Below are 13,013 nucleotides of genomic sequence, written 5' to 3'. Positions count from 1 at the left end.
GAATCTACATGTGTCTACATACTTTTGGCCATGTAGTATATTTGTAGAAACCAATGAGATGTATTAAGACAATCCTGAAGATTTTTTTCCACCCACTTCTTTGTTTGTTTCTTTAAATGTGTGACATCACTGTGTCTAGAGACTGTGCATGAAAATGAGTCTTTAGGCTAAATCTGATACATTTTACGTACTATTGATGCTAATTAATGCGTGCTGTCCCTGGTAAAAAAATAAAAAATAAATAAATCCATTGCAATGTCTAAATTACAGTGATGAAATCCTCAGCATACAGTACAGTATCACATGCAAGAATGATAAAAAAAAAAGAAAGAAAGCTCTTTCCTTTCATCTCTACATGTCATTTACTTCGACATTGATCCAATAGTAGTAAAATATGTATAAAAGTATTTTGGAGGTGCTGTATGCGGACTCCTGTAACAATAACTGTAAGTCTGTAACAAACTACATGTGGAGAAATTCAAAGGTGTCAGCTGTGTGTGCAGCAATGTTAAGCAGTGAGTGATGGCAGCTATGAGTTTGTTTCAGCTGGATTCATTTTCCAAACCACGGCGCCATCTAGGGTTCAAAACAAAGAAGTTCTTCACAGAGTTTTAGGAACTTTTACATGCATGGAGAATGAGATTGGTCCCTCTCAAGGTCCAAATATGATCTTTATCAGAGTGTTTTTATCCCCATTTCCCCCCTGAGCTGGCTGGAAATGCATCAGTTATTACATTTGCAAACCACCAGAGATCGTTTTACACGCCAAAAGAACTGTACCTTTTTTTTTTCAGGAGAAATGACACTAGAAGTTGAGCTTATTTTCTTTTTGCTTCCCTTTTGGCTGTTTCTGTATGTATGTTTTAAACCAAATTTTTTTCACAAATACATATGAGAATTGTTCAGCTTGATGCAGTTTATCAACAGCATTTCTCTAAAGTAAAGCTTGCTAAGATGTTTCCTCTTATAGATTTCATCAAGTCAAGGTCGCTTCCTACCACACTGGCTCAAATGTTTCAGAACTGTCCTAATGCAATTTTTGTGGTTCCACTTGTCAGATATTTTTAGACAGCCAACACAGCTGAGTCCACTGATTGTAATATTTGGTGTCTTGAGTGATAACAGGAGATAAATGTACAGTAACAACCTTTCTAACTCTACTAGCATGTAGATCGATTTTACTGAACTAGAAAAACAGGTCTTGCCACAATCTGTGGTTGATGATAAATTTGTGGTTCCTCTTAATAATTCAATAAAACATGACAGTCTAGCACTATGATCCATCTGATCCAATGAAAATTACATGATAATAGTAAATGTTAAGCTGTCATCATCTGTAGATACATCACACTGTGGTAACTGTGAATTTTTTCTTTGGTATTTGTTAATATTTTTGGGCTTGATGTGCTACCATCCCTCTGTCTACCTCTGTTGTGTATCCGTCAAATGTAGAGCTGAAACAAATTAATCGATTAATCGATTAGTTGATCTAAAATGAATAAGCAAAAAGTATGATAAGTGATGAATGGTGGTTTAAAGAGGCACTCTGCCGAGTTCACACATAAAGCTCAGCTGAGAATCATCACATTTTTAAGTTTTCTTCAGTATCAAAATATTCCAGTGATAGTTGTCTGTACATCCATTTTACTCTGCAAACAGGAACTCTCAGTAGCTAATTCAGCAGACTTTAAATGGAAACAATTTGCAAAAGGCAAAAGAAAATGAGGCTCAAGTTGTAGCCCACAGCTAACTCACTGAATCCGTTATAGCTACAAACAAACGAACAAAGAATAACGACAGACATGTCAAAATCCATGAATATTAACTTTTTTCTTTAACATCAGTTTTTTATGACTGTAACACTCTCCTCTATTCATTCATATGTACAGATATTTGTCAAGTGTTGAAAACCAGTGGACATAGAGGCAAAAAACTCCATCATTATAATTTTAAATTGACCAGTTGGGTGACGGTGATTCGGGGGTGCAGTTATCACAATTTTGTCTGCTTTATGGGAAATGTGGGATGTAGTTTTTGTATGTATGTTTTGAATGTAGTGAGGATTAAAAATCAGAATATCTCAGCCTCTGTTTAACCCTTCCTTTAAAAAAAATTCATGTGTCCTCCAACTTAATCAAAGCGTATTTTTTCTACTAAATGTGTTAAAATTACAAAATCACAAAAAAAAATAATATTTGGACCAGTTTAGTTTATTGTTTTGTTGTTGTTGATGATGTTTATTTGTTTGTTTGTGTTTTTATTTTATTTTTTTACATTTTCATTATTTTATCTAATATCACCTATATGTAGCCTCATTATTACATTTATCTTAGATTTTTTTTATTTATTGCTTTTTTACTTTAAAAGTAATTTAAGTATCCTGTATGCTAAATTAACATTTAATATCATCACCTTCTCACTGTTTTTTACTGTGTTGATGTTAATAAAGTTTTTTGTTGGTCTTTTTTTCATAAATGCTCCATCTGTTGCTAAATGTAAGAGTAATGAGTCATGCAAAATGTACACAACTGAAGCTTAAAAAAGGCCACAAAACTATTAGTATTTTTCTCAAAATCTTCACCCTTTTGGTTTGCAAATTTGCAGATAAATAATGATGATCTTCAGCCATGTTTTAGATATTTTAAAGTCTTTCTTAACTATTAATACTTAGAATAAAGAATAAATATGTTTTTCTCCCCACAAGTAGCTGCAGTCTAATGTAGTCATGAAATACTCAACTCTGCATTCCAGTTTCAGAGCTCTTAAATCACCAGCAGGTGACAGTAAAAGACCAGGAATACAAATTACTGAAACCCTGAATAACCTCTGGAGGAAGTGGTAAGTTGAGTCTTCTTTTGTTTTTTTACTGAGCATGCTCAGTTCCACCCAAACTGCAACCGCCCCACACATGTGACTGTAAATGTTTAACTTGAGTGTTTCTGGTCAGAGTTTAGTCCCGTAGAGTCTCTGCAGAGTCACAGCAGAATGGTGAGTTTACACCTCATTACTTTTCATTTTTAAAAAGCCCCTTTATACCATCTGTTTAAAAAAGCAGATAAAGAGAAAACACATGCGGGAGTTGACTAATGTGCTCACCAGGATTGTTTCTTAGGCATATTTTGCTTTAATGTTTTGTCAGACCATAGAAAGATAAAAACTGCACATTTCCACACAACAAAAGGCCTCACTATGTAAATTAACAGAACCTATTCTTCTTTTACTGTTACTTGTCACTAATTATATCTAATTTTTAAGATTGTTTTTACAGTCATAAACCTAAATGTAATAGTCAGCTATTAAATAACCCTAACCCTAACCCATCTATTTAATAAAAAGTAAATATTTGTAAAGTTATTATACATTTCCAGATGTATTTTAACGTATGTGGAAAAAACTAAAATTTCCTTTAAAAAATTGAAATTCACAGTTACACATTTTTCATGTTATTTTACATTAAACATGTAAGTTCACTCTATTTTTGTAATTTTTGTTATTTAACATTTCCATGTATTTTTGAAATACAGGAAAAATCTGTAAAATAAACAAGATAAAATCTGCAAAAATGCAGTGTATTTCACCCTTAGCTCCATGACATGTCTCTCTGACCTATTTAATATAGAGCTGCAATGATTAGTCAATTAATAGATCATCAAAGATGATTAATCTGCAAATATTTTGATAATTGATTAATCTTTTTGAGTAATTTTTAAATTTAAAAAAATGCCAAAATTCTCTCTTTGCAGCTTCTGAAATGTAAATAGTCTTTTTGGTTTCTTCTTCTATGACAGTAAGCTGAATATCTCTGGAGTTGTGGACTGTTGGTTGAGACAAAACAAAACATTTTAAATTGCATCTTGGGCTTTGGGAAACAGTGATCAACATTTTTGCACAATTTTCTGACACTTTATAGACCAAACGACAATCATTAATCGATTAATTGAGAAAATAACAGCCCTAACTTAATACGAGCAAACCTCATGTTTTCAGGGATTTGGAAAAATCCATCATTTGAACAAAAAACAACCTGCAGAGAGGAAACAAAAAAAGAACAAACTAAATGTAATTTTTTATTTTTTTTTTATTTTTTTTTGTCAAAGATCTTTTCGAATAGCAGATCCTCAACACGGACTCTAAAACAAATCTCTGACAAATGACTGAAGTTGCTTATGAGCCATTTTGGTGAATAAGAGTGATAAAGGATATACATTACAGCTTGTTTACTTTCATTTCGTTCAGGACATTAATAAAAACTACAATGTAATTGATGTTAAGTCTCTTATCTCTTGTTTTTCGGTTCAACGCTGAACCTGCTGCCTCTCTACAGTCCCAAAGGTTTTAGATTTTTCCAACAGAGTCTTCTATTTCTCTGAAATTTTTTTGAGACGTCTGTCACCTCTAAAGTATAATATGGAGTTTTCTCATTTCTAAGTGGCTGTCCCTCACCTTTATCACAATCACTTTGGAGTTATCTTACATACTAGAAATCTAATGTTTTATAGTGAATTCTAGATTCTAGATTCTAATTCCAGAAAGTCTTATGGGCAGGTGCGTTGGACTGTAAACTGCCAGTGAAAGGACCAAAAAATATCCTGCACACAAGATTCATGAATCTTGACTGATGAAGGTTTGAGGACTGAAACGTCGTTAATAAAGCAAACACAAGTGATCGACAGTGTGTAGGATTTTTTGGTCCTTTCACAATGTAAAACAGTAAAAACTAAATAAAATGTGACCTGCTGTAAATCATCAGATTCTGCAGGTTGTTAATGCTGAAGTGGACTGATATTTTAACTAAAACACACACTGACTGATCAGCATGCAGAGTAAATAAATGTAAAGTGATGTGATGTTTGCTCTGCCTCTCCGGCTCGTTTTCTAAAAGCTCTTTGTAAACCCGAAGATCAGTGTGAGCTTCATTAATGTCGGATCACATGACTCCCTCCTCCCGCTGCAGGGTCGGAGGTCAGGCTGGTGTTTGGTTAAGCTCACTGATCCTGTTAAAGATCTGAATGGACCACACACAAACACACACACACACACATTGAACACACACTGAATAAAAAGAAAAATCTGGATTTACACACTTTTGTGTTTCTTTTCTAAACATTTAGAGCCCATTTTTCCACAGAGCCACTTTGTGTTTCTCGAGCTGATCGGACAGCTGTTGGACAGATAAACATCAAAGTGTAAATGCAACACAACGTGTACATTAAGCTGTATAAATTTTTAGAATTGAGTGTGAAAATGATTTGCTTCCACCTCATTTTTGACAAGAAATATGCCCACAGTGAAACACGTTAAAAACGCCCAAATCTCTTTTTCTTCATCCTCTTTTCAGTTGGCAAACACCCCCTTACCTGTGTACATACATGTGTAGAAATCAAACCCAATATGGCCTAAATACATACATAAACAGATACACTAAAAACATATCCAATTAAATTCAGTTAAGATGCATAAACTGGAATGAGAGTTGAAAACATAGACAATGACTAAATTCTGTCTGTTTAAAATTATAATACCTGGTTAGTTTTTGCCTACTTCAATATTGTTATGACCCGACTTTCTCAGGCTTCAATATAAGAAGGGAAACAGACAGAAGGTTAAGATTAAATGAAATGACTGAATTTATTTGCAATTAGAAAGAAAGAAAGAAAGAAAGAAAGAAATATATAATAAATAGAAATATATAACTGTGTTCTCTGAAGCTAATAAACTAAAGTTTTTTTTTATGCAAGCTCTGGTAACTTAGCTGTCGATGTATGACATGAAAAAAGTTGGATTGGTCATGAAACTTGCCTCTGGTGACCAATAAAATAAAAAAACTTTTTGGCTATCTAACATGACATTGGGCTGGTTTAGTGTCGCTAGCCAAAGGGAGGCACAACTAAGCTATCATTGCTAACAGTTTAGCTGGCTACAGTGCAATGCAAAGTACGCTAGCTGTATATAACTTCTGCTCATATCATGTTCACCTCAGCTTCAGCTTCAACTTCAGCTTCATCCTCTTTACTAGTAAAAAATCTTTGTGTATCCGTTTTCTTCACACTGACTGATTGTGTGAGCTAGTATTTGACATAGTAACCCCATCATTTGAAGAATTGATAAAAACTCAGCCAATAAGACACGAGTATTTCCACGTATTTTCCTGTAAAACCTCTCTGACTGGTCTTGCCTCTGTTCCGTTCACTGAAGATACAAAATCTTCGGGGCTACAGCCCTGAATGCCCAGCCAAGTTGACACCCATGGTCACAGACCTCTGTTATCCAAAAAGTATTAAAAACAGGTCAGTCAGTCACACCGCTGCACTGGATGACATGTTCCTTCTTTATGAAGAGTTTGGTCATGTTAGTTTGTTTTGAAACAGCTCCAAAGACTAATAACAGGTCACGTTTTCAGTCTCAGGAGAGTAGTTCTGTGTAAGGCAGATACCAGTGAGCATGTGCAGGAACATGATTCCTTGTTGAGCAACATATCACAACCTGTTGACTTTGTACTGAAATCCTTTCATAAATTTACAGTGTATTACCTAATTTAGAAAGCGTTTAAAGCAGCAGTATGCAGTGACTAACTCATAACAGACGGTGTGATACAGAGAACAAAACTAAAGCTCTTAAACTAAAGTTTCTCAGGAAATTGCTCTCAAATGACAAAGTACAAATAATAAACAACTGGACACTTCTGTGATACATTATTTAACAGGACTAGTTACTTAACTTCAACACATGACGGTTAAGTATCAGGTTAATGTTAAATAAATCCATTCAACAATCATCCTCATAATTATTTTTTATTTTTAGTTTCATGGTATTCATGCATGTTTTTCTGTTTGAAAAGGTTTATTTCAGAGAAACAAAAAGGTCTAAAAAAGTTACATTTCTTTAAAAAATTGTGGTAAAATGGTAAAAAAGAAAAAAATGTTTTAAAAAATCAAATACAAAGAACAGTAAAATGAAAGAAAGAAAACTGTATAAACTTAATCTTGTTTTTTTTCCCCCCAGAGTTCAGCAGGAGGAGGATCACCCCTGCAGGTCCATGCGGTCCGGTTCGGGCCTGGTCAGGAACTGCTGGGATCTCTGCAGGCGTTCGTGGAGGAGAGGCGACTCCGAGCGCCGTTCATCATCACCTGCGTGGGCAGTGTCACCAAGGCAACACTCCGGCTGGCAAACGCCACGGCGACGAACACAAATGAGGTACTTGGCAGCAGCGTGCAGGCCTGTGATGTGTGTGTGTGTGTGTGTGTGCTGATGAAAGAGAGGAGATTGCTCCTGACTCATTAAGGATCTGGTTATGGAGGCTGTGGAAAAAAGCTGTTGTTTTCACATCATGGTGTCCCTCAGGTGATCCACCTCAGCGGGCGGTATGAGATCGTCTCCCTGGTCGGCACGCTGAACCGGGACGCCCACGTCCACATCTGCCTGTCTGACGTCGAAGGCAAGACAGTCGGTGGTCATGTGATGGGGGATCTGGAGGTGTTCACCACAGCTGAGGTGGTTGTCGGCGAGGCGGTCAACCTGCAGTTCACCCGGGAGCTGGATGAGCGGACGGGTTTCCCTGAGCTGGTGATTCAACCACGCATGGACGAATCAGCCTGACTGTAGCTGTTACAATGTGTGAATGAAACATTTTTCAGCATTGAATGAGTGTGAAGGAAATGAGATAAGAGAGTGATGATAAAAGACGGGCAGTTGAAGAACTTACAGCTGCAATCAATGTTGTCTCTTTTATAATAAAGTTGAAATTTAATCATCTTGTAAAGAGTCATCCACCTTAATTTCAAAACACCTGTGTTATAGGCTTATAATCCTTATTTGCTCTACTTAAAGAGAACATATTCTGCACATTTCCAGGCCTATATGTTTATCCTGGGGCTCTACTGGAATATCTTTGCATGATTTACAGTTAAAAACTCCTTATTTATCTAATACTGGTCCTTTATGCAGCCCCTCAGTTCAGCCTCTGTCTGAAATAGGCTGTTTTAGCTCCTGTCACTTTAAGGCCCGTGATGAGCATTCTCTGTTCTGATTGGCTCCTGGAAGTTGCCCCACAGGAGTCTTCTGGTGGCTCCGGAGGCTACCTCAAAAAACCTTTTTCTTGTTATTTACTCATAAAGTCAACTTCTCAAATACATCTGTACATGTTTGAACCGAAATCCTATCTGTTGTCTAAGTGGACAATACAAACAACAAATGGAAAAACCTTAGCAACAAAAGCTACAGAATGGACGTCCGTTTATGGGCATGCACGGGCATGGACGAGCCAACGTCAGCTCATCAGCAAGGTAGAAAAAAACGTTACAAACAAAGCATTCAGAGCAGGTTGAAGCCCTGGCTTTTGACTAGAAGTGAGTATTTCTACATAATGTTAACCTCAAGTTTTGTAACTTTGACCAGGTTTAACATAGATATCCAACATCATAACTGTATATGAATAACAGAAAATCACATTCAGGTCGACTGATCTGCATGTAAGCATACAAGTCATGTTTTTGCTGTGCAAAAAGGACAATTAAAAGAGTGAGTTAACACATCGTTGAAGAATAATAAAAAAATTTAGTGTCTGCACCACTTTAAGCACAATGTCTTCAGCCTCCAAACAAACACACACACACACAGTTGCCCTGAGCCCCAGCAGCCAATAGGAGCATCTCTGTGGGAGTCGCAGCTTTCTGCTAATAGATGTTAAACTGAGCCGCGGCCTTTCAGAGCCTCTGACCCCCCTGGTTGTGACAAGACAAAGCGAGAACCCCCCCCTAAGGATTAGCCGTGACCTCGGCTCGGTCACAGCCGCCGCGCTGAAGAAAGGAAGGCCTCTGTTACTGTGTAGCGGGCGGGTCGGAGGGAGGGGAATGCTAACAGCCTTTTGATGGAATCCAGTTAATGGAGTTTAATTGGACCTCGGACTAACAGATTCCAGCCTGCTTTCTGTTTGTCACCCTGCAGGTCTGCAAAAATGTCTGAGGTCACGTTACTCAACTCAAGGTAACACTCAAGGTGTTTTTTAATGGCATAATACAACATGATTTAAAGGTAAAGACAGGCTTTTTAACTCAAGTGGGTTAAAAAATGTGATTTTCTGAGGAGTTAAAACAGGTCAAGATGCCACAGCACAGAAAACAACAGGGATGATGTTTTGATGTGCTGTTTGCAAGAGCAGCAACGATTAGGCGATTGATAATTTGGATGGGCCTGACAAAGCTATTCGATAAGTTTAGATAGCTCACTTTGGACAAGGTAATGGTTTGTATTACAAACACATGCAATGTCCTGCATTGAGTAGAGATGTGTCTGATCTACATAAATCATGAGGGTGCCATATGTTTAATTAAAAGTCGAATTTTGCCAAAAGGTGACAAGTGTGCAGGTACATAAAGGGCAAAAGACTTGTTTTTCCCTTGTGATTATTTAAATACACATTCTACTCTAATGCTGTAGCTGTAACATCCTGTTTTGGCCTCATGTTAAAGGAGTAAAGCTGATGATAATTTAGATTGCTCTTGTTGTGTGTATATAAAGCCTGATACATCTTATTCCTCTGTGCCGTAGAACTGTAGACTAGTTTATTATGACTCCCACACACAACGTCCTGCGACCAGACTCACTACAGCATGTGGATTCATCCGCTGCTGAAAATAGTCCCCAACAAATACATTATTTCCTCCTGTCTGAGTGATGTTTGCTAAAAACTACAGTGCCCAGCTGTTTTAGGAAATTACTGAGACTTTTTATAACACTACATATCTGTGATCCGTTTTTAAAAATGTACGTCTTCAGTAGGAAACAATTAGCTTCTGGCACACTCTCCCGTTTCAGTCAGTAGATCTTCATCAGCTATGATTCATTTTAAAATCATTCTGACAGAATTGCTTCCTGATGAAGATCTTCATGCTAAAACATTACTAAGGACTTTTTGGTCCTATGTACTTGCCTTTAAGACTGTTCAACAACTTGTAGGTTTTGGTTTGGTTTTTCATTGTTGAGGCTCTCTCATTAACTGTTTCTCCACAATTGTTTCATTCATATTAACAAAAGTGAGAACTGTTCCTCCACAAAATCCCAACATTTCCTGTTGTTGCAATGCATTTTGCTCATTTTTTGTGCAGCCATGGGTGTAGAAATCTGTTTTTGTGTTTCCTCTTCACTGAGAGAATTTCCTTGTGTAATTTCTGAACGTCAATTTCAAACTCTGGGAAAAAGTTGATTCATATTATAAATATATCACATTTAATTCTGAGGAAAAGACACCAAAATCTGATGTTTATTCTTGATATTTTAGCTTGGTGAAAAACTCTTCAAATATCAGGATGTGATGTCACATATTCTTGGCCAAATATTCACCAAAAGAGAGAACAATAGAACAAAGGTCTCATATGGAGGCTGGTGTCAGCAGCTCATCTGGTGCTATGATCCAAATCACATAAAAACAGATACAATATAGAATACAAGCATTTTATTTTATTTTTTCCACAGATGAGGTTAGTGTGTTTTATTCGTTAACCCCTGCACATTTTCTGCAGAACATGGAAACATGAGCGGTGGACTTTGGTTACTAATTTCAAAATGCATTTTGAATAAAAATATCAAATAACATCTCCGCATTGGTAGGAAGAAATTAAAGGAACATACTGGTGCTTTTACATGTGTTACCTGAGTGCATTTGCCAGTTTTTGAGATTAAGCTCTGGAAATGCGGTTGGGAAAATATTGAAAACTCTTTTTTGCTGCTGTGGTTATGGAAGCTCAAATGCAGAAAACAAAAACAAATTAAGCAGCTTCTTATATCACAACGAGTCTCAAGTCATGGATGTTGGATATTCCTCCAAAAAGAACAGACAACGATGGACGATTTTGAGAACTTTACCTGTTTGCAGCTTCACTCCCATGTGACAATGAGGCAACTTTGACAAAAACATAAGATTAAATTAAATACAGTTAAATGTTGACTGTCTAAACACTGAAGGGATGGTTTTAAATGCTCAGCAGAAGTTTAAAGAATGTGTGTTTTGTTGTCAATTAATAAAATGTAAAAAACACCAACATAGCCCTGCTCAGGATGGAAGACTGAATGTTTATCCCTCAGCACAGCGATGCTTTGCAGTGTTTGTGTCGCCTCCAGGAGGACGAGGTCGCCCGTCAGCGGGGCAGGCGACCGGCCGCCACATTAAAGCAGAGCTACAAAGTGTCCCTGCTGCAGCTTTGTGCTTTTGTTTTGCTCTGTTGACGCAGCATGGTGGCTGAAAAGCGTTGGTGGTCTGCCCCAGTGCCCCCTGGGAGGCAGTTTTACGTAGTCCAACTAAAAGCGGCTCAGTTGTCGCTCCTGACAAATTGGAAGGCGACGCAGCCGCCCAAAGCAAATGTTCTGGATTCGAAATATAGCTTTTGATCTAAAGACCGTCCTCAATTGCCGTCTTTTTTTCTTTTCTTTAAATGGCTTATTTGCCAAGCAGAGGTGATTAAACATTCAGTGTAGTTTTTTCCTACGCTGACATACACTTATTAAAGGCATTTCTACAGACCAGTATGTGAGTTATCCTGATTTTGAAATGTATAGGACTGATGTTTGTTGTTTATTAATGTTTCAAGGCAGCGTTAGCATTTGATGTCCTGCTGTGAGGCACCAATTACATTTTACTGTGGGACTCTTTCTCAACAAAGAGTTTACTTTAATCTCTGCTCAGCTGTAATGTGTCAGACCGCCTCGTCTGTGTTCACACTGCAGCTCACTGATATCTTACACCAAAGATATGGACAAACATGGAAATTTAAACGCTAACAATGATAAAATCTTTCTCTCTGTGATTTTTCTCTGTAGGTGTCTTTCCATGCACTTGTTTTTATCAGAATTTTCAATGTGCACATAAAACAACCAGTCGAAATACAGAAAAAAATCTCAAAATATTGCCAAAAAAGTTTTTATGCTGAAGTGGAAAAGTTGTCATATCAGTTAAAGGAGAATGTGACAAAGTGCAATGGAAACAGATTTAGTGACAGTACATGAAGCATGTGAATTAAACACCCACTGAGGAGACGAAGACATCAGATCCGTGTGGAGCGATGAAGAGACTGTAACATTCCTCAAATTAATAATGAAACAAACAGAAATTTTAATGATGTCATCTCATTTCATCCTCTTCTGCTGAAATGGTTAAATGGCACGGACTGGAAAAATAACACCAGCAGCTTTTTATCTTGATGAACCAACACCAAATGTTTGCAAAACAGCAGTGGATGGAAACAAGTATTAATTCGAATGATCTCTTTCAGTTAAATTTTGCGCTATGTTTGGATGGAAACTTAGCTTGTTATATGAGATAAAGTTTTTTAACCTTCCCTAATCTGATTTACGTTTTACTTACATGTGACTCATGCTCCATAAAAAAAAAGACACAAACTGATATATTTTTTATATGTAAGTTATTGATACTTTCAAGACACTGGAACAACAATGCAAATACCAGTCTACTCAATGCAGCTGCATGTAATCTCCTTTAAAGGCATCCATACTAGGGGTGTGCCCGAATACAAATACATTATTCGGCAAAGCACAAATAGTAGGTTTTATACGAATATTTCTTTCATACAAATATTTTAAAAATTATTTGTTGGGGGTATTAGCCAGAGATAAAGCTGAGCTACTAACACATGCAAAGTGTTCCAAAGGGACTCTCCATAACCTGTTGTTCCCCTTCTCCTTTCCACAAAATTAGGTTGTATAAAATAGGCAATAATTGAAAAATGCAAAGCATTAACCCCCTCAATTTCTACTACATGTTACATGGTGTGCTGTCTCTGTGTTATGGATGTATAAATAGGTAGAGGTCTGTCTGCAAGGAGGTAATGAGTAAAGTTTTAGCTCAGTAGTCAGTGCAGTCGTCTATGATCTGGGAGACTCCAGTTCAAAACCCGGTGTAGGGACTTACTTTGTAAGGTAGTTTATTCATGAATTCTTCTTATAACACTTTAATTTTCTAAAATTAAAAGTGTAATAAAAACAAAACAGGATTTTTAAGCCTC

General features: G+C 36.9%; 1 protein-coding gene across 1 annotated transcript; it reads left to right on the top strand.

Annotated features, from left to right (window-relative positions):
• The first annotated feature begins 2,877 nt into the window (after positions 1-2,877).
• LOC137169087 (bifunctional protein GlmU-like) lies at positions 2,878-7,759 on the top strand. Its single transcript, XM_067572060.1, has 3 exons — positions 2,878-2,988; positions 7,003-7,194; positions 7,342-7,759. Exons 1-3 carry the CDS (start codon positions 2,986-2,988, stop codon positions 7,594-7,596), a joined length of 450 nt encoding a protein of 149 aa, XP_067428161.1. The 5' UTR covers positions 2,878-2,985; the 3' UTR covers positions 7,597-7,759.
• Positions 7,760-13,013: the final 5,254 nt, after the last annotated feature.

Source organism: Thunnus thynnus, chromosome 18 (genome assembly GCF_963924715.1).
Source record: "Thunnus thynnus chromosome 18, fThuThy2.1, whole genome shotgun sequence".
Classification (NCBI taxonomy): domain Eukaryota; kingdom Metazoa; phylum Chordata; class Actinopteri; order Scombriformes; family Scombridae; genus Thunnus; species Thunnus thynnus.
The sequence above is the reverse complement of the archived record's forward strand: the minus strand, read 5'-3'. Positions and strand labels throughout refer to the sequence as shown.